Below are 23281 nucleotides of genomic sequence, written 5' to 3' on the forward strand. Positions count from 1 at the left end.
CCAGGGTGCAGCACAGATCGATGGACAGTAAATGGAACGTGAGGGGAGGATACTTGGGAGCTGAAAACCCAGACACTTGAGCAATTTGTTGGGACACGGGACATTTAGTTAAAAAACTGGGATGTTTGTCAGCAAAACCAGGACATCTGGTCACCCTGCCCATGAGCAAGCAGGCTGCTCGATGCCTCCACCACTGCTGTTTAAAATTGCAGTGGGGATGGGTAGGCAACGGGTAGTTTTACGGCGCCCTCCCCACCTGCCACCCCACCCTTTAAGGGGTGGGTGGGTGGGGCATAAAATTCTGGCTATAAGGACAGAAAATGTTGGAAACACGGGAGCATCTGTGGAAAGAACAAAAAAACTTAACATTTCTAATGTGGAAACTCCATCAATGGAATGAATGGAGAGCTTAACAGAATTTAAGGATCAGAATGAGGAAAAATGGGAAACAAAACAAATACAGGAAAGAAATTGATGCTCTTAAAGCTGAGATGATTAAAATGGCAGAAATAATACAAGCCTGAGGCAGTGAAGACTAGCTAATGAAATAGGACATACACAATGTCAGAAGTGTGTGAATCACTAAAAGGATGAGATTAGATGAAAGGGTTTTATGAAAACTGACAGAGCTTGGTTGGAAGAAATGTGGAACCAAGGATTCCAACAATCCCAAGTACCAAACTGTTCCTGTGACATGGGTTACTGCCGATGAGTTCTAATTACTAGGTCATTGTCATAACAGTTAACTTGTGGTGCTCACTGAACTGATTTGCAGTGAACAGATGCTGGCTGTGAAACTTTGGCACTCCTCCACTAGTCTTTTGTCTATTCAAATGATGGGAACGAACTGAATGCTGAGGGTGATGTTTGTAATAAAATTTCAATGCTCTACAGCAACTGCATTTGGAAATAATGCAGTTAAAAACATTCACAAAGTCTTTGTTGGTGATGTGCCAAGCAAAATCATGTTTTTCTCATACTTTAACTTAATGTAAGTTTTAAAAAAAAAACATTATTTTGTCTGGGCTCCAGAAAGTCTTGCTGCCACCTCCTCCCCTGCCATTCTCCCCAAGTCCCTCTGGGGTCAGTGCCCCTGAGCAGATGCAATTATTTCAATAGGACAAGGCATCTAAGTGCATATGTCCTTAAAAAAAATATATAGATTTATCATTTAAGTGATCTGTTTTCTGAACTGTACTGGAGCTGTGCAAATTCCAAAAGATCTGCTCAATCTCTGTGTTGGCCCAGATTACCAATAGTTGACAAGAGCATGCAGCAGTGTTAATCAAGTGGCTGCAAAGTATTTACAATTCACCAGCCCCATTTCGAGTACAGTTTATGGCAAAGGTTTCATATTTTATAAGCCACCTTGTTTTTGTTATTCTTAAAATGCTTTCCTGGCTAACAATTTATTTTAATATGGTAACTAAAAATAAATATCAGCTGAGTTCCAAGCATCTACTAGGGAAAACCTGCTACAATAAAATATGAACTTAGAGTTACATTTTTTTCTTTAAAAGCCATTCCAAGAATGGCCTGCACTGAGACACTGCAACATTGGGTTGTGAAGAGAAATATGCACATAATATGGACACTTCAATAGCAATCTTTCGATATTAATTTCCACATGGTGAGAGGTTCCAACAATTGGGAAAGATTGAATAGGCCAGGGCTCTCTTCTCTGGAGAAGAAAGGTAACTCGATGGAAGTCTTTAAAGTTATGAAATTTGATAAGATAGACATGGGGAAGATCCCCTCGTGTTTGGGGAGTCCAAAACGAAGGACCATAAATCCAACTTTGTGATCAATAAATCCAATAAAGATTTCAGGTGAAATTTCTTTGTCAAAAGTGGTTAGAATATAGAACCAGAGTAGTTGGGAGGTGAACAGCACAGATGCCTTTAAGTAAAACTAGCTAAGTACATGAGGATGGGAAAGGAGTAGGAGGATATGCAGACAGGGTGAGACCAAGTTTTTTTTAAAGAACATAATGAAGTAGGATGGGAGGATACTCATTCAGAGCTTAACTACAGAAGCCAGTTGGGCCAAATAGCCTCTTTCTATGTTATTAATTCTGTGTCTTTCCTCTATTGGATTGTTGTTCTGAATAACTATAGCCACTTCTTCTGCAGGAACAAAATGTGTTATATAATGCATATACATTTTAAAATGGTCAAAATGGCTCTGGGTAGACTGTGACATTTTTTTGAAACCAAGAAGTTTATTATAAAATGCCAAAATGATGAACAAAAGGCGCGGTGCGTTAAAGCTTTGAGAAAAGTCTCTACCAAAATCTATCTGATCAGGGGATATGAGCTTGGAGCTCCTGTGAAATTCACTGCTGCAAAAACATAACCATCCAAGTCCCGGCTTCTAGACAATGTGAATTTTTTAAGATCTTAATCCTGTAAACACAGGAGCTGGATAGAGAGCAAGTACATATACCACTTGAAATGACATCGGCATTTGGGTTATTTTTGTCCCTTCCATTCCTTTTTTTAGTAATCCGAATTTGTTTGGAGAGAAAATTCCTCCTTCTATGAATAGTAACCCAGAAGAATTTAAGGGGCAATGCCAGTTAAAATATGCTGAGTGCATTCACAGTTAGTTGGAGAGTAAATCAAAGCAAAATAATCAGAATTATAAATGTTTTTTTAGGAAGTGTTTGTCTTGAGCATGTATGTTTGAAACATAACCTCATACCAGGTTGGATTCCAATTGTTTAGTTGTCCAACTGGTTCACAGTCTCAGCCATGGCTTAATTGGTAATACTTCCCTCTGAGTAAGAAGGTGGTGGGTTCAAGTTCCACTCCTGAGACCTGAGCACAAAAGTCGAGGTTGACACTGCAGTGCAGTATTGGAGGAATGCTACACTGTCAGAAGTGCAGTCTTTCGGATGAAACATTAAATTGGAGCCCTGTCTGCACACTCGGGTGATGTATAAGGTCCCAAGATGCTGTTTCATAGAAGAATGGAGGCATATCTCTGTCCTGGTCAATATTCTGCAATCAACAAATTCCTTAACTAAAAAAGATTATCTTTTCATTATCATGTTGCTGTTTGTGGGAAATTGGCTGTCGTGTTTCCTACATTGCAATGGTGACCACTCTTCAAAAGTACTTCATTGACTCTAACGGCCTTTGCTATGTCCCCATATTGTGAAAGGCTCTTGTATAAATGCAAATCTTTCTTTCTTGAGACAGTTGCCCAAGTAGGGCACTGATGATGGCTTTTTGTTCGAGTGAGCTGCAATATATTGTCATTTGAAAATATTACTTTCCATTCCAGTCTTCGTTGCAAAATGACTCTTCACAGAGAAAGTTGGGCATCCACTGAATCAAATATAAAAACATGAGACAGCATAGCAAAAGATTAATCAATCTGCAGAGGCTGAATATAACAGTAAGAGAATCTTCCAGTGTTTCAGTAATGAGAGATAAATCAGTAAATAGGCAAAGATCATAAAGGATTAAACCAGGGTCAACTGAGATGCACATAAGATGATAAGCATTCTGAGGTGAATATTTAGAGGATATAAATTAAAATGTAGTCATGAGCAACATGCCCTCACAGGATAGATTAATGATTTTGAGAACACCCTGATTTTGAGATAACCCTGATGCAAGTCCTAGATTGGTTCTAAGGAGGCTAGGGAGGAGATTTGTGAGGCAGTGACAACCGTTGAGGGAGGCAATGGATGCTGGCCTACTTCCCCAATGTAGTGTCTATACCTTAAAAAGGGCAACAAGTGATGTTCTGGTGACTGTAAACCCTACATGTCTTGCTTCAGTCCTATTCTAAAATACTAGAAGCAGTGAAGTCTACAGCACCTAAGTAAACGATTCGATCCATTTTGGCTATATTGGTTCTTCTAGCAATATACATCTAATTCCACTGCTCTGCTCTCCCCACAGCTGTATATCTTGTTTTGCTTCAAACTTTTCACCAAGTTACCTCTTTACAGGATGCAATGCTCTCTCTCTCAATCTGCTCTTGCATCAAAGCATTCCATATTCCTACAATTTGCTGCGTAAATACATTTCTCCAAACTCCTCTTCTCTCAATCTTAGTGATAATGATGAGGAGTTATCAATTTGAATTGTTTCCACTGCCCCAAACCCCACTACTAGAGAAAATAGTCTTCCCTTATTTACTCTCTTAGCAGGTATAAATTTGAAGGTTCCCTGTACAAGATTTCTTAATAAATAACACTGTGTGGATTTAGATTGGGTAGATTTCCCTAATCTTCTTGACTTCTTTGTGGGGGGTATCTATGATTAGCCCTACGATGTGACTTCCATAAGTCATTTGACACAGTTTTTCATTAAGCTCAAAGGTATAGGATTCAAATTAAATTGGGTGTGTATGAAATAAATTGACTGTAGGGTAGAAATTATTGCATGCTTGTATGGGAATATAGACAAAAGGGTGCCCCAAGGTTCTGTGATGGGATAACTAATGTGTAACACTGTTTTGGAGTCCAAATCAAATAAAGTGAAAAATTGAAGGGCAAGCTTAAGGCAATGGATTGCAAGCATAAAGTTGAAGGCAAAGCTTAAAGGCTAAATTCAACCTGACATTAGGGCATTTATTTTTCTTCACAACATTTGAACAATCTGAGTGGTTTCCAGCATAGAATGATGGGGACAAGATAAATCCCAAATCATTAGACTTCTGTAGTAGGATTTTTGAGGGTTTTTTTTAAGTTTTATATAATGCCTTTCATGATATCAGGACATCCCAAGTGCTTTACAACTAATTAAATACTTTTTGAGGTGTAGTTACTGTAATGTAGGAAGCACAAAAATTTGAATACAGCAAACTCTCAGAAACAGTACTGTGATAATGACCAGATAATCTGTTTTGGTGATGATGGTTGAGGAATAAATGTTGACCCAGGTCACTTGAGGCAGAACTCTCCTGGTCCCATACATTCACCTGAATGCTTTGGTTTAACACCTCAAATAGAAGATGATACCTCTGACAATGCAGTGCTCCCCCTGTACTGCACTGGACGGTTAGCCCTAGATTTTGTGTTTGGCTCTTCAACCCACAGCCTTCTGGCTCGGAGGTGCAAGTTCTACTAACTAAATTGTGGCTTGACATCCTTCAGGATGAGTAATCCAAGATTGACTGAATAGATTACTTATCATTAACTGTCATGTGAATGAATAATTTTACAAGCCAATGGATATCCTTGGTTGATTCCTGTTTTCTGCCTACAGTTCTGCCTCTGGATGAGTGTAGCATATGAAAGAAATCAAGTATAATCCCTGCCTTTCTTATGAATGACTAAGACTAAGGAAAAAGATAATTCTTGGTTTATATTAGTTCATCACATGCACACACCACACCCACTTTGAAACGTTAATAATCGTAGCCAGTACGTTATTTCATTCAAGTTTTCTGTTTTTATAAGTACTTCAGCTAGCTACAGTCAGCTGCTCTTATATGTTTAAACCATCCGCTCTGGAAGATCTAACACAGAGCCAGTAACCAGTGGCTGAATTTGAATGCCAGGGGGACACAATTTTAATAAGTGCAGTGGCCTGATTTCCTGAAACCAGCAGGTTTTATTTGGCTGGCATTAGGTGTATGAGGCTTATGCTTTGGGAACTGGTGGTGTAAACACTCCACTAACCTCAGGGTAAAGGGGCCTAATATTTAAAATTTTAATAATTAACACTCCTATCCTGGACACATCTTGCTGTGGATCATTTTATTTCGAAGCACATGATAGTCCTAGCCATTTGAGGTTAGTACTTTCCCGCCTACTTTTGTTGCCTCTCCTATAACCTTCTCAGTTCTTTTATCTTATTTTTCAGCCTAACAGGTCATAATTGTTTTTAAAAGAAACTCTGCCTCTACACCTTTTTCTTTTCTCAATCTTTATTAAATTCAGATGAGTTAGCTGCATTTGGGAAATGACAGGGAAGTGCTTTTATGGAAATGGTTCTGGTGAGTCCTATTACATTTGAGCTATTTTTATTGGCAATCTCCTTGACTGCTTGGAAAAAGTCCACTGTGGTTAGTTTGGATCAGCCATAAAAATGAAAAAGTATTATTTTTATTTCCTGAAAGCACTTTGTAAATAAATTTCTCTCTGTATTCCTGTGAAGATTTTCAGTTATTCTGGAAAAGAGCATTTTATCCAAACATCTGAAAAATATGCAGATCACCACAGTCTTGTCTTTAACACTGGAGATGGAAGGGAGAATAAGGCTCATGGGGAAATCAGAAGAACCCAAGAGAGAATCCCCAAGAGAAACACTTACAGACTATAAGTTCTAGAAGAGATTCTTCAGGATAAAAGATGCTTATTAATTGGAGTGCTATCTCTGCAAACAAGTGCATGTTTTGTTAGTTGTCAGATAACCATCTTAATTTTTCTGACATCTGAAAGGAGTCTGGGAACTAACCGTGATCCCCCAGTAAGGTCTTCAGTTGAGTATATTTAGACCTTACTCCTGGTATGGTAAATCTCTGAAACACCTTGGGATGGCTTCCCCTATATTAATGGGTACTGTACAAATCCTTGCAGTAATAAGCTTCATGTTGCTTGTCCAGTCAGGTTTGGTCATGTACTGGCTTGCAGAGTTATTGGAAAGGGTCTCAATCAATCACTAGTCTTTCCTTTGGCCAACAAGTTAGGCTGACTAGACTATCAACAACAGTACCCTTTCATTTTATGGGTCTGCTCAACAGAAGTGTAAAATTATCAAAATAACTCTTGTTTGTCACCTTGAATCCTTGAATCCTAATGACAACCTGATTAAATGTGAGCAAATGCAAAGTTTGAAACTTATGGATTTACCCCCACAAACCCTCTCTCTCCCAACTATAGTAATTTGCCATTAAGGGATAGGAGCATGACATCACTGGAAAGGAAGTGTGTCATGCAATCCAATTTAGCTTCACTTTTTTGCTTTGAACAGAGAGTACAGCACAGACAGCACTGCTGGTATGTTTTCAAGCTTTATACCCATGTATATCCGTGCTAATGTGCCTAGTCTTAATAATTTTGACTGTTTTACTATTTCCAGATGGATAGAATACGATGGGAGTGAAATTGGTCTCAGTCAGCAGTGCAAAACATGTTTGTAGCAAATCAGCCTGTTTTCCATCGTACCAGTTTTGATTTTCTATTGACTTGGAAAAATATTGCCAAGAGATTTAAATTCAAGCCAAGTAAAAGTGACGGCGAGATTAAGAAATGAGTCTCCAGAAAGAATTTTACCTTTTGTTTTGTGAACTTCAGTAGAAAGAAGATCATGTGCAATGAAAAATTTGCTGCTGATTTGCTATGAGACCATTTTACACTGGTGTAGACTAATCTCATCCCCAAGATCATCTTGGGTGTCTATTATTGGCATTACATCAATTCTGTATACTTCCCATTGAAGGATAATTGAGTTGTGCATGAGAAAGATGCCATGTTTCGTCTTTTGATTTCGGAATGCCAAATGCAGTTGACCCAGGTTCAAACCAAGAAATGCTGAACTGTGCCTTTAATTCTTCACATATTATTTTACGCCTTTAGCCCTTTCAATGATTGCAGTTCATTTTAACAAGTATACCAGACATAGCACTTGTAAATCTAGAAGGGAATGTTTGTAATCTGAACTATCTCGTACACCGAGATTTCCTGTTTTACATTAGCCTGACTGTAAGCATGCTTGGTTTTCTAATGTGACATGGGTGAGCTAGATTCCGACAGATTTAGCATCATGCTTTGGTAGTTATTGAATATCATGGTAGAGCTGAATGACTTAAAGTGGCCATGCTAAAACCGTACCCAATACAAGGGGGAATTTTAATCCTATCACCCTCCGGGAAGCAACAATATCAGGTCATCTGTTTATGTTTGCTATTGATTCAATAGAAATAAAATCATTATGTCAGAAATAACTGAACCAGCCCAGCAAAGGACAATTGAAAGATGTAAGCTTAATGTATGCACATGATGATGTTAGCGTGTGGTGAGTAATGCTTTCTGTTTGGTCTTGCTAACAGCCAATTGACCCCTGGGGCTCTGGGACCAGAATCAAAGCTCAAGTGTGAATACAGTTCCAGCTTTTATTAACCAGTTTAGCAGAATATTTCACATGTGTGGTCAGATGCTAAATTCAATGCAGGAGCAAAAGACCTGTGTCCACAAAGTGCCTTATCATGTCCCTGAGAAACATCTTAAAAGCATTTCACACACGCCACTTTTTATAGTGCAGCGACTGCTGTGTAAACAAATGTGACAACAGCCAACTTGTACATAACACGGTCCCACAAATAGCATTGGATTGAGGGTAGAGCTAATTCTTGGGGTGTTGATTGAAGGTATATAAAGTTGACCATGTTGTAAGATGCTGGGCGTAGTTTGGTAGGTCTTTAGGTAGTTCAACAGCAAGTATTTAATAACTACTCGAAACTATATACATAGCTTACAATAAAGATCCAAACTAGGAGCTGTCTCCATGTTTGCTTCTTCACTGCTCTCACTGCTCTGCCCCACACTACACTGAACCTTAGGTGTGGGTCATGTGTTCTCTTACATCCCTGTAAGGGCGGTACTGTACTCAGTCCCACATTATCCCTTTATGTGCCAGGCCCTTATACTACAGCTCCCCCCAAGTCTTGATCCAACACATTTTCAAGTTATCCCACTTTACCACTTTACCCTATGTATTTACATCATTGCTGCCCCATTGCACCTCTTCCCCCCCCCCCCACCCCCCGGCAAATTTGAGTTCATGTAATCCTTGCATATCTTGTTCACGCTGTTATCAGAGGAGTGGTAGGCTCTGTCACTGCAGGCAAATTTTGTTGAATTGAAGGCTGTTGTGGCATCTGTTGTCTCTTCATCCCCTTTTCCCGCTCTTTGGTATTGAATAGCTCCTTGTCGATCCCCCAAATGTGGTGAGAAATGGCAGTTGGTTTATCCCACACTTTTCGGGGTGGACGAGCTTATCTATATGTGTTTGCTTTTCTCCTCACTTCCTTTGTGTGGCTCACTGTGATGCACACTGGGATGGAAGATGGCTCTTCCTGTTGTGAGGGTGTGACTTGGTAGCAAGCTCACCTTTTGCGTGTGGCTGCGTGGTCTGTAGTCTTCAATGGATGGTTGCTTCTCTGTTCCAGGATCGTTTGTGGCACTGTCATGCTGGCTGGGATTGCAGCATCTGCTCTATGGTCTCGGGGGTTTATCTCTCCAACTGGCTTCGGAACTGGAGGTTGAGGCTCTTATTGCTGGTTCCTCTCTTGACTGTCATCTACCTGATGCCGTGGTAACCATCTGAGTGGTTGGCTGATCTGACCAACAAGGGGCTTATGGTACCTGTAACAAAAGTGGGCAAACCTGCTCTACAAAAGGAGAAGACAATTCAAAGCTGAAGTCCCAGTCTTGAGAACCTTTCTTATTGGAGCTCCCAGAAACTTGCAGTTTTGTATAATTTATGACAGTGGTTGAGGAGATTCAGGGCTACATGGGCCTATCTGCTCCAGAGAAGATGAAGACTGGTTACGAGTGACGTACATCAGCTCGAAGATTTGTTTGCTGCCATACCTTAGCGGCTCAAGAATTGTGCCTATGACCAGAAGTCTGATTCCTCCTAGCCTATAAAATGGTATATTTGTTGTTCGTAGCTTTGCTCCACAGCACTGGCATTATCGCTTTACTGGTTAGTTAGGGTATTGCATCCCTTGGCCTGGAGTATCACTGTTTCTGTGTTGTTTCACTAGCTGGACAGTTGGGTTTACTTCCACAATTTTCTTTCTCCCCTTCATATGGATCTATGCTGCAAATGAATTTCAGATTGCCTGACAATCTACATGGCTTTCTCAAGGGTTAGATCTTCCTTCACTTGAAGCATGTCTGAGTGTGCATCGCCTGCCATTCCTACAACAATTCTATCCCTGATTAACTCAAATTTCAGGTCACCATAAATACAGCCTACAGCCATTCTGTACAGCTCATTAATGGAGGAGTCCATTCTCCTGGCTGCTGGACTATTTATTAAATTTAGCCCTTTCAAGGATTTTGTTACTTCTGAACATTGAATTATTTTCAAACTTTATCAAATCTTACAGATGATTCGTTGGTTCCTTGTCTAACTATTATATCGTTGGCTGTTAGGCCTATCGAACAAAGCAGTGTTAACTTGTTCAGCTTCTGTCTTTTTATTCAGACCTGAAGCACTCTTGTGTCTCTAAAGTCCCCAATTTTGTGATTGATCTGGGCATTGGATAAGTCTAAATTGATCTGGAAGAGTGGAATTCTAATCCATAGTTAAAAAATTTAAATTGAGGGTTTGGCTTTAAAAGCTTTTCGAAAATCCAAGACCGTGCCACTGTACGCTCCTTCACAAAGGGTTTTCCCTCGCTTGCCGATTTTGACCGGCTCCTGCAATAATGGCATTCACCATCTCAGTGTTTAAATTGTTTCAACAAGGGCTGCCTGGATTGGCTGCTTTAGTCTTCCCTGCTTTAGCGCAATATTCTCTGATCTTGGAGACATCAAATCCTGGCTATTGCTGGGTTTTGAAAGCTGCCTGCTCAGTCACTATTGATTTTTAATGTTTTCTTTTATTCAGAGTGAGCTCAGCTGCCACGTGTTCAGATGCTAAATTGGGAATCGGGTTTCTCGGACTATGATTTTAAACGGCAATTTTTGTCCACTGCAGCATGTAACTTTCTTTTCTTCAGGACTTGTGTTGTCCAGGAATTTTAAACTTTTAGCTCACCCCTGCTAGGTCTGCTGATTCTGCACACTTTGCACTGAAGGATTACACTGAGCTTTCCTTATTAAGGTATTCATTGTCTTAGGCAGTATTTATTAACAACTAGAAACTACATACATAGGTACAGTAAAGGTCCAAGCTAGGAGCCGTCTCCACGCTTGCTTCTACACAACGCTTTGTTGTACATTAAACTGACCCCTGGGTGCAAGTCATGTGTTCTTACATCAATGCCTGGATGGTAAAGTGCTCAGTCTCAAGTTAACCCTTTATATGCCAGACCCTTATACACTCAGACCGAACCTCCCAAACCTCCAAACCCTACTGCCAAAGATAAGAGCAGCAGACACTTGAAGACACTACCACCTGCAAGTCGCATATCATCCTGACTTGGGACTACATTGCCACTCCTTCATTGTCACTGGGTCAAAAATCCTGGAACTCCCTTCCTGACAGCACTGTAGGTGTACCTATACCACATGGACTGAGGCAATTCAAGAAAGTAGCTCACCACCACCTCAAGGGATGGGCAATAAATTTCCATTATTCCACATCCTACGAATGAATAAAGATGCTGCAAGCTTGCATGCTTTTCTCTGAATAGCATCCCAGGATCTTTTTATGTCCATTTGAAATGAGGCCTATCTTTAATGTCTTATCCGAAAGACGGCACATCTGACGGTGCATCACACTCTCAGCATTGCACTGGAATGTCAGTATGGATTTGGAGCTGAAGCCCTGGAGGTGGGACCTGAATTTACAGCCTTCTGATTTGGGTCAAAGTGCTACCAACTGTTTCAAGCTGACATCTTCAAATAAAAGTGTTTCTATTTAATGAAAATAAAACTATGTCATTTAAGTTTGACATTTTCCAGGTATAATAGTTTCAAATAGTTCTAATAAATATAGCTTTTTTCCCCCAACTCGTAATTCAGGCTCTTTGATCTTCTATGATGGAATATCTAGTTACTTGGATCTGTAATTTCAAAAGGGCAGAACTGACAGTGTTGAATAGGTCAAGTCAATAATTTATTTTAACAACATATTCTACTGAATCACTTAATAACAGATTTTGTTCTGCTAGACTCTGCTTATTAGGTTGGGGTCTTTATTGTTGAGTTGCCCCCTACTCCCCGACCACCCTGCCTTCGCTATCCTTTTTAGCATTTAACTGCTGAAAGTTTTTTTAAAATTTATTTTCTATCGTAGTCAGTCCAGCTGGCTTTCTCAAGTGACTAAAATATCACGCAGGAAGTTAGTGGTGCTTTATTACAATGGCATCCAAGTTTTTGTGGCAATCTGTGTGTCTCATTTGGATATATTTTTAATGCATTTGCTGGTTATTGCACTGAGGTTTCCTATGGGAATTGCTGGAGCCCTTGTTTAAGTCATTAGGAAACATTTTGATACTTGAGTTGAAGTTTTATTATTTTGTGAACTGTTCTAAGCTCTATTGTAGTGACCAATATGACTACAACCGCTCTCAAAAGGTCATGTATATGTAAATGTTCTCAGGCAAGGATTCATTAAGATTTTTTTTTGAGATGCATCTTTGTATAGAACAGTCAGAAGTTCATCCTGTTCTCAGTTCAAAATATCTTCCCACAAAATAAATGAAGGCCAGAGGTCATGTAAATCTTCTGATCTTCAAGTGCAAAAGACTAATGACGCCCGACTGGTTGACGTCCTTAAAAGCTTTGCTGAACCCCTGCTCAAAAAAAGGTTTTCGTAGTGATGATTCTTTGTGTAGTAAGGGCCACTTTGGCTAGTTAAAGGGGGTGTTTCCTCTTGGTAGCGTTGTGCAAACAACATTTACAGTCTGATTTGCACAGCCATGTCATTGTGTCATGCTTGTGCACATGATCCAGGATTCAAGCTCCATCAGGGAATTTTTGTTGTAGCACAAACTTGCTCTTGAGCAAATGCAGTTTTCAGACCAGGCTACTCGAGGGGACTTTCCTGAAGCAAATCTGAACACTCTGCTAGCACTTTAGCATCAGCGAACTAATAATGTGTTTATGTGAAAGTTTTGAGGGTAATCTATTACTGCCTAAATTATTTTTTTCATAGGTAGCTTGTGGGGTTTTTTTTTCCACTTGCACATCAAGGTTCACCAGTAGCTGGAAATTTGCAAAGTCCCTTCACTTAGAAAACATAGTTAGATATTGACTTCCAATCTTTTTGGAACATTAGACTACCTGAACAATGGGTAGCTTGGCTGTTAAAGGTCCCAACATACCCCAGACCCAGTCTTTGTGAGCGAGTCTCAACTGAGAATTGCAAGTTGCTCAAATACTTCCAGTTCATTGCTTCATGGTCTCCGCCATCATCGTCCTCTTCTCTGGAACTCTTTGCCCAAATCCCTCTATCTTTCAAACACATCGGCCAAACTTCCAGTTACTCCTAACTTTATGCCTTTGCCTTGGTGTCTGTTTTCAGCAATTCTATTTGTGAAGTGCCTTGGGATGTTGTTCAAATGCAGGTTATATAGAAATGTTACCTAATTATCTTAATCATTGCTGAGCTAATATGCATTTGGAATTGGGTTCATTGGACAGATGTCCAAGTTCTAGATTTGCTCAAGTCCTAGGTTTTGAGTGTTTTCATGCTCCCTTGAAAATCAGAATGTTCAGGACAATACATTTTATCAATGTAATACCTGTTGCACTGATCATGCTTTCTGTGCATGAAAGAAATGGATGTTGAAAGGATGATTTACATTTTTATAAAGTATAAATTGTTTTGCTTTGGGGGAATTCACCTGCTTGCTCATGTCCCTAGACCCCTGATGCTTATGCCTCCATACATATGTCACCCTCCACCCACCCCCAGCCCACAATTAGAACAAGGGTCTCACCACATTTCATTCAGTGTTGAAAATCATGGGCAGAGTCTTCTGGTTGGTTTGCGGGGGTAGACCCCGCATACCGCGTTAAATGACGCACAGTGATGTTGGGCATGCATCCTGATGTCACCGCATATCATTCCGATCTTCAGTTCAGTGGGCGTGCACCAGAGTTGCCTGTTAAGGCTATTAATCACCTCATTAAAGTCATTGTCAGGGCTGCCCATCCAACCTTAAGGTTGGCGGGGGGGCAGGCAAAGAACCCAGACAGCCTTCGCATTTTTCATGGAACCGCATCCACGGGCGGGATGGGGTTTCATGAAGGGTTTATAAGTTTAATAATTTTTATTAAAATTCATTGACATGTCCTAGCTTATGTGACAAGGGGACATGTCTGAATATTTTTTTCAACGTTTGCATAAAGTAATCTCCGTGCCTCGGAGATTTCTACGCTCATTCATGCACATGTGCGAAAGAGCCCAGGCCCCGACTCTCCCTCCTCAACCCCGCCCACACAGGCAGTGCTGACCACTCCCGGGTGCGCGTCACACTGGGCGGGCCTTATTTGGCCCGCCCAAGTAAAACGGCGGCATGTAGCCGATTGTGGGTGGCAATCAGCTGAGCGCCCACTCCTGCCCAGCCAATCGCCTAACGGGGAGAAAATTCTCCCCCCTTGCTGCTAAGTTACCATACCAGGGGGACTTTAAATCATGTGGGTCGCTACTTGCTATCACAGTGTGCCCAAAAAGGGATTAATAGATGCATACTCTTCATATAACACCATACACAGAAAAACAAGCGAATCTTGAATGTTTGATTCAAATAGTAGAAATGTATGTTGGCTTAGATTATCTTGCGCTGGCTACTAGAATTCAGGAAACGTTACTGAATTATAGACTAATTGTACCATATACATTCTCCTTCAGCTTCTCTATAAAGAATGGGCTCGTTATGGAATTTTTTATAAATTCCAGCCACTTGATCTCGTTAGGTAAGGAGCATCTGATCAGTTAAATGACAACTAACTAAAAACGTGATTTTTATTTTTGGAAAATGTTTAATATTAGGGAAGATCTCCTCGCTAATGATAAAATCATGAATGTGAGCATGAAGAATGCATTTATAATCTTGCTGTCCTACAAAGGAGAGAGAGAGCCTTCCGATAAGATGATTTATTTATCCAATATTGCTAAGATGTAAATTGTCTTTTAAAAGGATTCAAAAGTTGTAAATAAACAATTGGTTTTGTATTTTTTGTAAAATTTGATGTGTTTTAGTTGCTATCTCAATTTTTAGGAAATGGCTTAAAAACTTTTGATAAAGTTCATTAGAAGCTCAGTCCACCATTTTCAGAGTGTGTTTATGCCAGCTTTCCACCTTTTCCAAATTAAAGTTCAGGTTCAGTAGTCAGATGTGACCGAAGGAAATGCTCAAAGTGGAGGGAAAGAAACTGCATATAATCCTAAACTCATATTACTGCTTATAAAGGAGAATAATGAATGTTTGAATAAGTATTGAGATCCAAACATGCAAGAAGACCATTCAACCAATCTACATCTTCCCATCTGTCTACCTCCTTTGAGCATTTTCAGTGGCCCCATATTCACTGTGAAATGGGTTAACATTCCTGAGGTATAAATTATCTCTCCATTTCCTTACTGTATAATTGTCACTGCTTCTACACACATAGCTTCTCTGTCAGTTACCATTATTATTGCAAGCGACTAGACTAGCCTGCCAACCTCCGATTTTCCCCAAAAAGCAATGAAGAGATGTACAGCAAGCTCCATAATTTGAAACCCTGTATTGCTCTTGGCCTTTTGTTATCTGCTGTGAAAGTAAACTGTACTCTCTGCAGCTTCCTCAGTGCTTTAAGGAGTGCTGGAATCAATTTAGTAGGCTTGTACACTGAAGGTTGAGAGTTCAGATTTAGCGTTTGAATCCAAATTATGGGAAAGAGAAAATAACATGCAAGGAGTCACCAGGGTGAGTCTTTCTGGCCCACCAGAGAGGCTTATGTTTTCAGGCTACTGCAACAGCTTGGAAAATAGATGGGTGTGTTAACACAAAATTAAAGGCAAAATAACCTAGTCACATTGCCACTAAAAACAAAGCTGTGCAAATTTCAACAAAAGACTAACAATATAGGAACAAGAGTAGGCCATTCAGCCTTGTCAGTCTGTTTCAGCATTTAGTTAGATTATGGTTGATCTGTACTATAGTCCTTGGTTCCATGACCCTTAATCCCCTTGTCGAACAAAAACTTATTGATCACCTTTTTAAAATTTTGAATTGATTTAGCCTTGACCGATTTTTTTGGGGGGAGGCGGGGTGGGGGGGGTGGGTGGGGGAGGAGGATGAGTGTTTTCCAGATTTCCTGTAGCCTTTATGTGTAAAAGTGGTTGTAGACATACCCCTGAATGGTTTAGCTCTAATAATGCTCCCTTATTCTGGATTCTTCTGCCAGACGAATTTCTGTCCCTCCATCATCAATTCCTTTGATCATCTTAAACACATCAATTATACCACCACTTTAATCTGCTATAGCGATCTGAGTCCATGAAACCTGTCCTCATAATTCAACCCAGGTCTCATCCTGCTGAATCTGCACTGCACTGCATCTTAGACCAATACATCCTGATGTTTGGTGCCCAGAACTGAATGCAGTACTCTAGCTGAAGTTCAGCCAGAGCTCTCTGCAGCTATACCATAGCTTCCACCTTCTCAAAATAAAATCCAATATTCCATGAGACTTTTTAAAATTATCTTTTACACCTGGCTCCCCGCTTTTACTAATTCTTGTACTTGGGCCCTTAAATCTCCCTCTCTCACAGTTCCTGTAGCTTCTCCCCACTTAGAAAATAATCTGATCGACCTTATTTGGGTCCAAAGTGGAATGACCTAACACTTTTTCTTATGTTGACTGCATCCACCACAGTTCTGCCCACTCATTATTTAATCCATTATTGTTCCTTTGCAACTTTCTGCTTCCATCTACACTTTACTGTGGTACCTATGTAAAAATATAAGAAATAGAAGCAGGAGTAGACCAAGCAGGCCCTTCAGCCTCCTCAGCTCTTCAATAATATTATGGCTGATCTTCTATCTCTACTCCATTTTCTCTCATTATCCCCACAATTCCCTTAATGTCCAAAATCTGTCTGTCTCAGTCTTGAATGTACTCGACCATTGAGCAATCACAACTCAGGCAAAAAGAATTCCACAAATTCACAACTCTCTGCATGAAGGAATTTCTCCTCTTCCTCAGTCCTAAAGGGCTGGCTACCTGAGATCATGGCACGAGTTCAGCACTCTCCAGCCAGGGGGAAGAACCTTTCAGCATTTAACTTGAAAGAAATGTACACCTTTCAATGAGATCATCTCTCATTCTTAATTCCAGAGGTTTTAGGCCCAAACTACTCCATCTTTCCTCATACCAAGAATAATCTAGTGAACCTTTGGTGTATCCTCCTGAGCAAGTATACCTTCCCTTAGGGTATACAAAGTATTAAAGGCATGGTATCACCTAAGCACTATGCAATTGCAGCAAGACTTCCTTACTTGTGTACTCCGATCACCTTTCAATAAAGGCTAACATATCATTTTTCTTTGCTAATTTCTTGCTGTACCTGCATGTTTGTGACCTCTGATGTCCCAGGCGGTTACTGTACAAATTCATTGTGCCATTTGAAGGGACAGCAATATCTGAATCATGCAAGAGTTTAGATTTTTTTTCCATGAACAATCTTTATTTGAAGTGTTATTTGAAAACCCATTCTCTTCAGGACCCACAATATGCATGGTGCCTAAATTCTGAAGATAGTTATGATGCAAGAATGCTTTGCTTGTTCACTGAGTTTCTTTACCAATCTTGAATAATCTGGTTGGGTGTCAATATCTCCTTTCCTCTGTTGGGCTATGTGTCAATGTTTCTCAGCTAAATCAATTGTAATCTGTATCTTGGTAACAAAGCTCTCTCATTGGCCAGATGGATTCTATCTGTTGGCAGATGGCAGTGAAAAGCTTAATTAGAATGATGCATCAACATCCATGTTTCACCTTTTCCCACCTACCTGTCTAAAAGTGATGAGATGAATGGAGAGAGGAGAAAGTATGGTTCATTAGCCTTAAGCTCACTCTGAATTTGCATTTGAGGATGAAATGTTGATTGTATTTTCTTTAATGATAATTTGGTTATTAATGATGTTCATTTGGAAATAACTAAAATTTTGAAACAGACAGATGGTCTTTTTCAGGAAGTACTTTGGCGAGAAGATTGCCTTCTATTTTGCCTGGCTTGGAGTCTACACACAATTACTGATTCCAGCATCCACTGTTGGGGTCATAGTGTTCCTGTATGGCTGTGCAACTGTTGATCAGAATATTCCCAGGTAAAGTTAGAACTAATTATTTATAAATTGTTCATTACTCCACGTTTTTTTTCAGTTGTTTTTAGTTGAGGACTTGCAATTTTGATTCATAATAAGACCATAAAACGTAGGAGCAAGAGGAGGCTATTTGGCCCATCGAGTCTGCTCTGCCATTCAGTGAGACCATGGCTGATCTGATAATCCTCAACTCCACTTTCTTGCCTTTTCCCCATAACCCTTGATTCCCTTACTGATTAAAAATCTGTCTGTCTCAGCCTGGAATATACTTAACGACCCAACCTCTACAGCCCTGATTGACTACCCTCTAAGTGAAATAATTCCTCCGCATCTGTTTTAAATCGGTGACCCCTTACTCTGAGATTATGCCCTCTGGTCCTAGATTCTCCCACAAAGAGAAAGAACCTCTCAGCATCTACCCTGTCAAGCCCCCTAAGAATCTTATATGTTTCAATAAGGTTGCCTCTCATTCTTCTAAACTCCAATGAGTACAGGTCCAAAGTACTCAACCACTCTTCATAAGAAAATCCCTCCGTACTGAGGATCAACCTTGTGAGCCATCTCTGGACTTCATCCGATACCAGTCTATTTTCCCTTATATCAGGGGACCAAAACTGTTCAGTGTTCTAGGTGTGGTCTAACTCATGCCTTGGATAGCTTTAGCAAGACTTCACTATTTTTATACTCCGTTCCCTTTGAAATAAAGGCCAACATTCCATTTGCCTTCCCTGTTACCTGCTGAACTTGCATGTTAGCTCTTTGGGATTCATGAGTAAGGACTCCCAAATCCCTCTGTGCTGCAGCTTTCTGCAGCCTTTCTCTATTTAAATAATATTCAGCTCTTCTATTCTTCCTGCCAAAGTGCATAACCTCACATTTCCCCACATTATATTCCATCTGCCAAGTTTTTGCCCACTCACTTAACCTGTCTATATCCATCTGTAGACCCCTTGTGTCATCCTCTTCACTTGCCTTCCCACCTATTTTTTGTGTCATTCGCAAACTTGGTGATAATACATTCACTTCTTTCATCTAAATCATTTAATAAATATTGTAAATAATTGTGGCCCCAGCACTGATCCCAAAGCACTCCAATAGTTAGAGGTTGCCATCCTGAAAATGCCTCTCTTTATCCCAGCTTCTGATCTCTATTAGTTCGCCAATCTGCTATCCATGCTAATATACTACCCCCAACACCATGGCCTCTTACCTCATTAAATAGTCTTATGTTCAGTACATTATTGAACACTTTTTGGAAATCCAAATATATTATATCTACTGGTTCCCCTTTATCTATCCTGCTTGTTACCACCTCAAAGAATTCTAACAAATTTGTCAGGCATGATTTTCCCTTAATGAAGCCATGCTGATTCTGCTTGGTTATATTATGCATTTCTAAATGCTCTGCTATTACATCCTTTATAATAGACACTAACATTTTTCCAATGACAGATGCTAAGCTAACTGGCATATAGTTACCTGTTTTTTGTCTCTCTTTCTCCCTTTTTTGAATAAGGGCATTACATTAGCAATTTTCCAATCTTCTGGTACTTTTCCAGAATCTAAGGATTCTTGGAAGATTACCACCAGTGCATCCACTATCTGTGCTGCTACTTCCTTTTAATATCCTAGAATGCAACCCATCAGGTCCAGGGGACATATCGGCCTTTAGCCCCATTAGTCTCCCTAGTACTTTTTCTCTAGTGATAGTTATTTATTTCCTGCCCCCCCCCCTTTTTTTTGCCCTTTGATTATTTAGTATTTTGGAATGCTATTAGTGTCTTCTACCATGAAGACTGATGCAAAGTATTTATTCAGCTCCTCTGCCATTTCCTGACTCTCCATAATTATTTCCCAAGCCTTGTTGTCTAAGGGGCCTATGTTCACTTTGGCTTCTCTCTTCCTTTTTATATATTTAAAGAAGCACCTACTGTCCGTTTTTATATTGCGTGCTAGTTTACCTTCTATCATTTTTTTGGTCATCTTTTGTTGGTTTTTAAAACTTTCCCAATCCCCTGTCTTATCACTAATCTTTGCCACATTGTATGTTTTCTCTTTCAATTTGATACTATCTTTTCTTGGTTGGTTTATCTCCTTCCTAGAATCCTCCTTCCTCACTGGGATATATCTTTGTTGTGAGTCATGAACTATTTTCTTAAATGTCTGCCACTGTGCATGAACCGTCTTCTCTACTAAACTCCTTTCCCAGTCCACTCCAGCCAACTCTGCCCTCATTCCTTTGCAATTACCCTTGTTTAAGTTGAGCACAGTTGTTTCTGACCCAAGTTTCTCACACTCAAGCTGAATGCTAAATTCTAACCATATTGTGGTCACTGTTTCCTAGGGGATCCTTTACTCTGAGATCATTTATTAAACCTGCCTCGTTACACATTACCAGATCAAAAATAGCCTGATCCCTGGTTGGATCCAAAACACTGTTCTAGGAAACTGCCCTGAATACACTCTATGAATTCTTGCTCATGGCTGCTTCTGCCAATTTATTTTCCCAATCTACATGAAGAGTAAAGTCACCCATGATTAATGCAATGCCTTTTTTACATGCCCTCATTGTCTCCTGTCCTACAGTATAGCTACTGTTAGTGGGCCTATAGACTGCTCTTCCCCTTGTTATTTCTTACCTCCACCTATATGGATTCTACATCTTCCAACCCAAGATCATTTCTTGCTATCGTACTCATTCCATCTCGTACTGACAAAGCTACCCCATCACCCTTTTCTTCCTGTCTATCCATTTGAAAAGTGTCACACCCCTGAATATTTAGTTCCCAGCTTTGATCTCCTTGTAACCATGTAGTGGCTATAAGATCATGCCCATTAACCTCTATTTGTGCAGTTTATTCATTTGTTTTGTTCCGAATACTATGTGCGTTTAAGTGAGGAGCAACTTTGATCTGAATTTAATTTTTTTTTTGTTTGAAAATACTGTTAGAAATCTTCCTGAAGAAAGCTGTCATAATAAGACAAGTATATTGTGACCTGTTTCTTCCTTGTGACGCCTAAAGCAAATGTGCGTTGAGCAGACTCCATCCATTTGTTAGCAAGGGCTCCAAGATCTGACACTTGTTAATTGTATATTGAATGTTTCATTGTATTCCAGGTGTTGGGCATTAACTGAGGTTTCACTTCTGTTAATTGGAGCAGATTGAAACCATGGTTTTTAAGGTGCATGTTTATAATGTGTGTCTCAGTAAGAATTTTTTTAATTCATTCAAGAGGTGTGGGTGTCATTGGCTAGGCCAGCATTATTGTCCATCTCTAATTGCCTTTGAGAAGGTGGCAGGAAGCTGTCGCCTCGAACTGCTGCCGTCCAAGTGGTGTAGGTACACCCACAGTGCTGTAAGGGAGAGTGTTCCAGGATTTTGACCCAGTGACAGTAAAGGATTGGCATACATTTCCAAGTCAGGATGATGAATGGCTTGGAGAGGAACTTCCAGGTGGTGTTCCCATGTGTCTGCTGTCCTTGACCTTCGGGATGGTAGTGATCGTGGGTTTGGAACGTGCTGTCTGAGGAGCCTTGGTGAGTTTCTGCAGTGCACCTTGTAGATGGTACACACTGCTGTCACTGTGTCAGTGGTGGAGGGAGTGAATGTTTGTGGATGTGGTGCCAATCAAGCAGGCTGCTTTGTCCTGGATGGTGTCAAGCTTCTTGAGTGTTGTTGGAGCTGCACTCACCCAGACAAGTGGGGAGTATTCCATCACACATCTGGCTTGTGCCTTGTAGATGGTGGACAGGTTTTGGGGAGTCGGTTGGTGAGTTACTCACTGCAGGATTCCTCGCCTCTGATCTGCTCTCATAGCCACTGTATTTATGACTCATCCAATTCCAATTTTAGTCAATGGTAAACCCCAGGATGTTGATAGTGGGGGATTCAGTGATGAGAATGCCATTGAATGTCAAAGAGCAAAGGTTAGGTTCCCTCTTGTTAGAGATGGTCATTGCCTAGCATTTGTGTGGCATGAATGCTACTTGCCACTTGTCAGCCCAAACCTGGATATTGTTGAATTTGGACACCATGACTCAGCTACTGAAACAGTCCATGAATGGTGCTGAATATTGTGCAATCATCAGCGAACACCCCCACTTCTGACCTCATGATGAAGAAAGGTCATTGATGAAATAGCTAAAGATGATTGGGACTAGGACACTACTCTGAGGAACTCCTGCAATGATGTCCTGGAACTGAGATGATTGACCTCCAACAACCACAACCATCCTTCTTTGAGCTAGGTATAACTCCAGACAGTGGAGAGTTTTCCCCCGATTCCCATTGGCTCCAGTTTTGCTCGGGCTCCTTGATGCCACACTCAGTCAAATGCTGCCTTGATGTCAAGGGCAGTCATTCTTGCCTCACCTCAGGAGTTCATCTCTTGTCCATGCTTGAATCAAAGCTATAATGAGGTCAGGAGCTGATTGCCCCGGCAGAATACAAAATGAGTCTTAGTGAGCAGGTTGTTGCTAAGCAACTGCCACTTGATAGCACTGTTGATGACCCCTTCAATCACTTTATTGATGATTGAGAGTAGACTGATGGGGCAGTAATTGGCCAGGTGGGCTGTCCTTCCATTGTGTGCAGGACATACCTGAGCAATTTTCCACATTGCCAGGTAGATGCCAGTGTGGTAGCTGTACTGGAATAACTTGGCTAGGGGCGCAGCAAGTTCTGGAGCATATGCCTTTAGTGCTATTTACAGAAATAACATAAAAGATTAGGTCCCAGTTCCTTCACTGCCTGGGTTTCCCAAATAGAACTGTACTGGTTCTCAAGAACAAGCATGGTTGGCCGAATGGCACCTCTTTTGTGCTGCATCTTCCTATGATTCTATATAGCGCTCAACTTAGATGATGGAATGGATTTTTAAATGAGGGCATTCATGGAAGAAGTCTGTCCACCATCTGCAAGGCACAAGTCAGGAGTCTGATGGATTACTCTTCACTTGCCTGGATGAGCGCAGCTCCCACAACACTCAAGATGTTTGACATCATCCAGGGCAAAGCAGCCTGCTTGATTGGCACTCCATCCACGACCAACGTACGTTGTCAGCAGTGTGTACCATCTGTAAGGTGCACTGCAGTGAATCGCCAAGGCTTCTTTGAACGCACCTTCCAAACAAGTGACCTCTATGGCCTAGAAGGCCAAGGATAGCAGATGCATTGGAATGCCACCACCTAGAAGTTCCCCTCGCAGCCACACACCATATGGACTTGGAAATATACTGCCGTCCCTTCACTGTCACTGGGTCAAAATCCTGGAACACCCTCCCTAACAGCACTGTGGGTGCACCAACACCACATGGACTGC

At 40.6% G+C, this 23281-nt stretch overlaps 1 protein-coding gene across 5 annotated transcripts in view; it reads left to right on the plus strand.

Annotated features, from left to right (window-relative positions):
- The window catches only part of ano1a (anoctamin 1, calcium activated chloride channel a), a 230080-nt gene that overhangs the window by 108609 nt on the left and 98190 nt on the right, over window positions 1-23281 (plus strand). For all 5 annotated transcript variants that reach the window (XM_041197457.1, XM_041197458.1, XM_041197459.1 and 2 more), the window contains 2 exons: window positions 14499-14563; window positions 17829-17963. In XM_041197457.1, coding sequence (XP_041053391.1) covers window positions 14499-14563; window positions 17829-17963 — 200 coding nt within the window. The remainder of the gene's footprint in view (window positions 1-14498; window positions 14564-17828; window positions 17964-23281) is intronic.

Source organism: Carcharodon carcharias, chromosome 10 (genome assembly GCF_017639515.1).
Source record: "Carcharodon carcharias isolate sCarCar2 chromosome 10, sCarCar2.pri, whole genome shotgun sequence".
In the NCBI taxonomy this organism is placed as follows: domain Eukaryota; kingdom Metazoa; phylum Chordata; class Chondrichthyes; order Lamniformes; family Lamnidae; genus Carcharodon; species Carcharodon carcharias.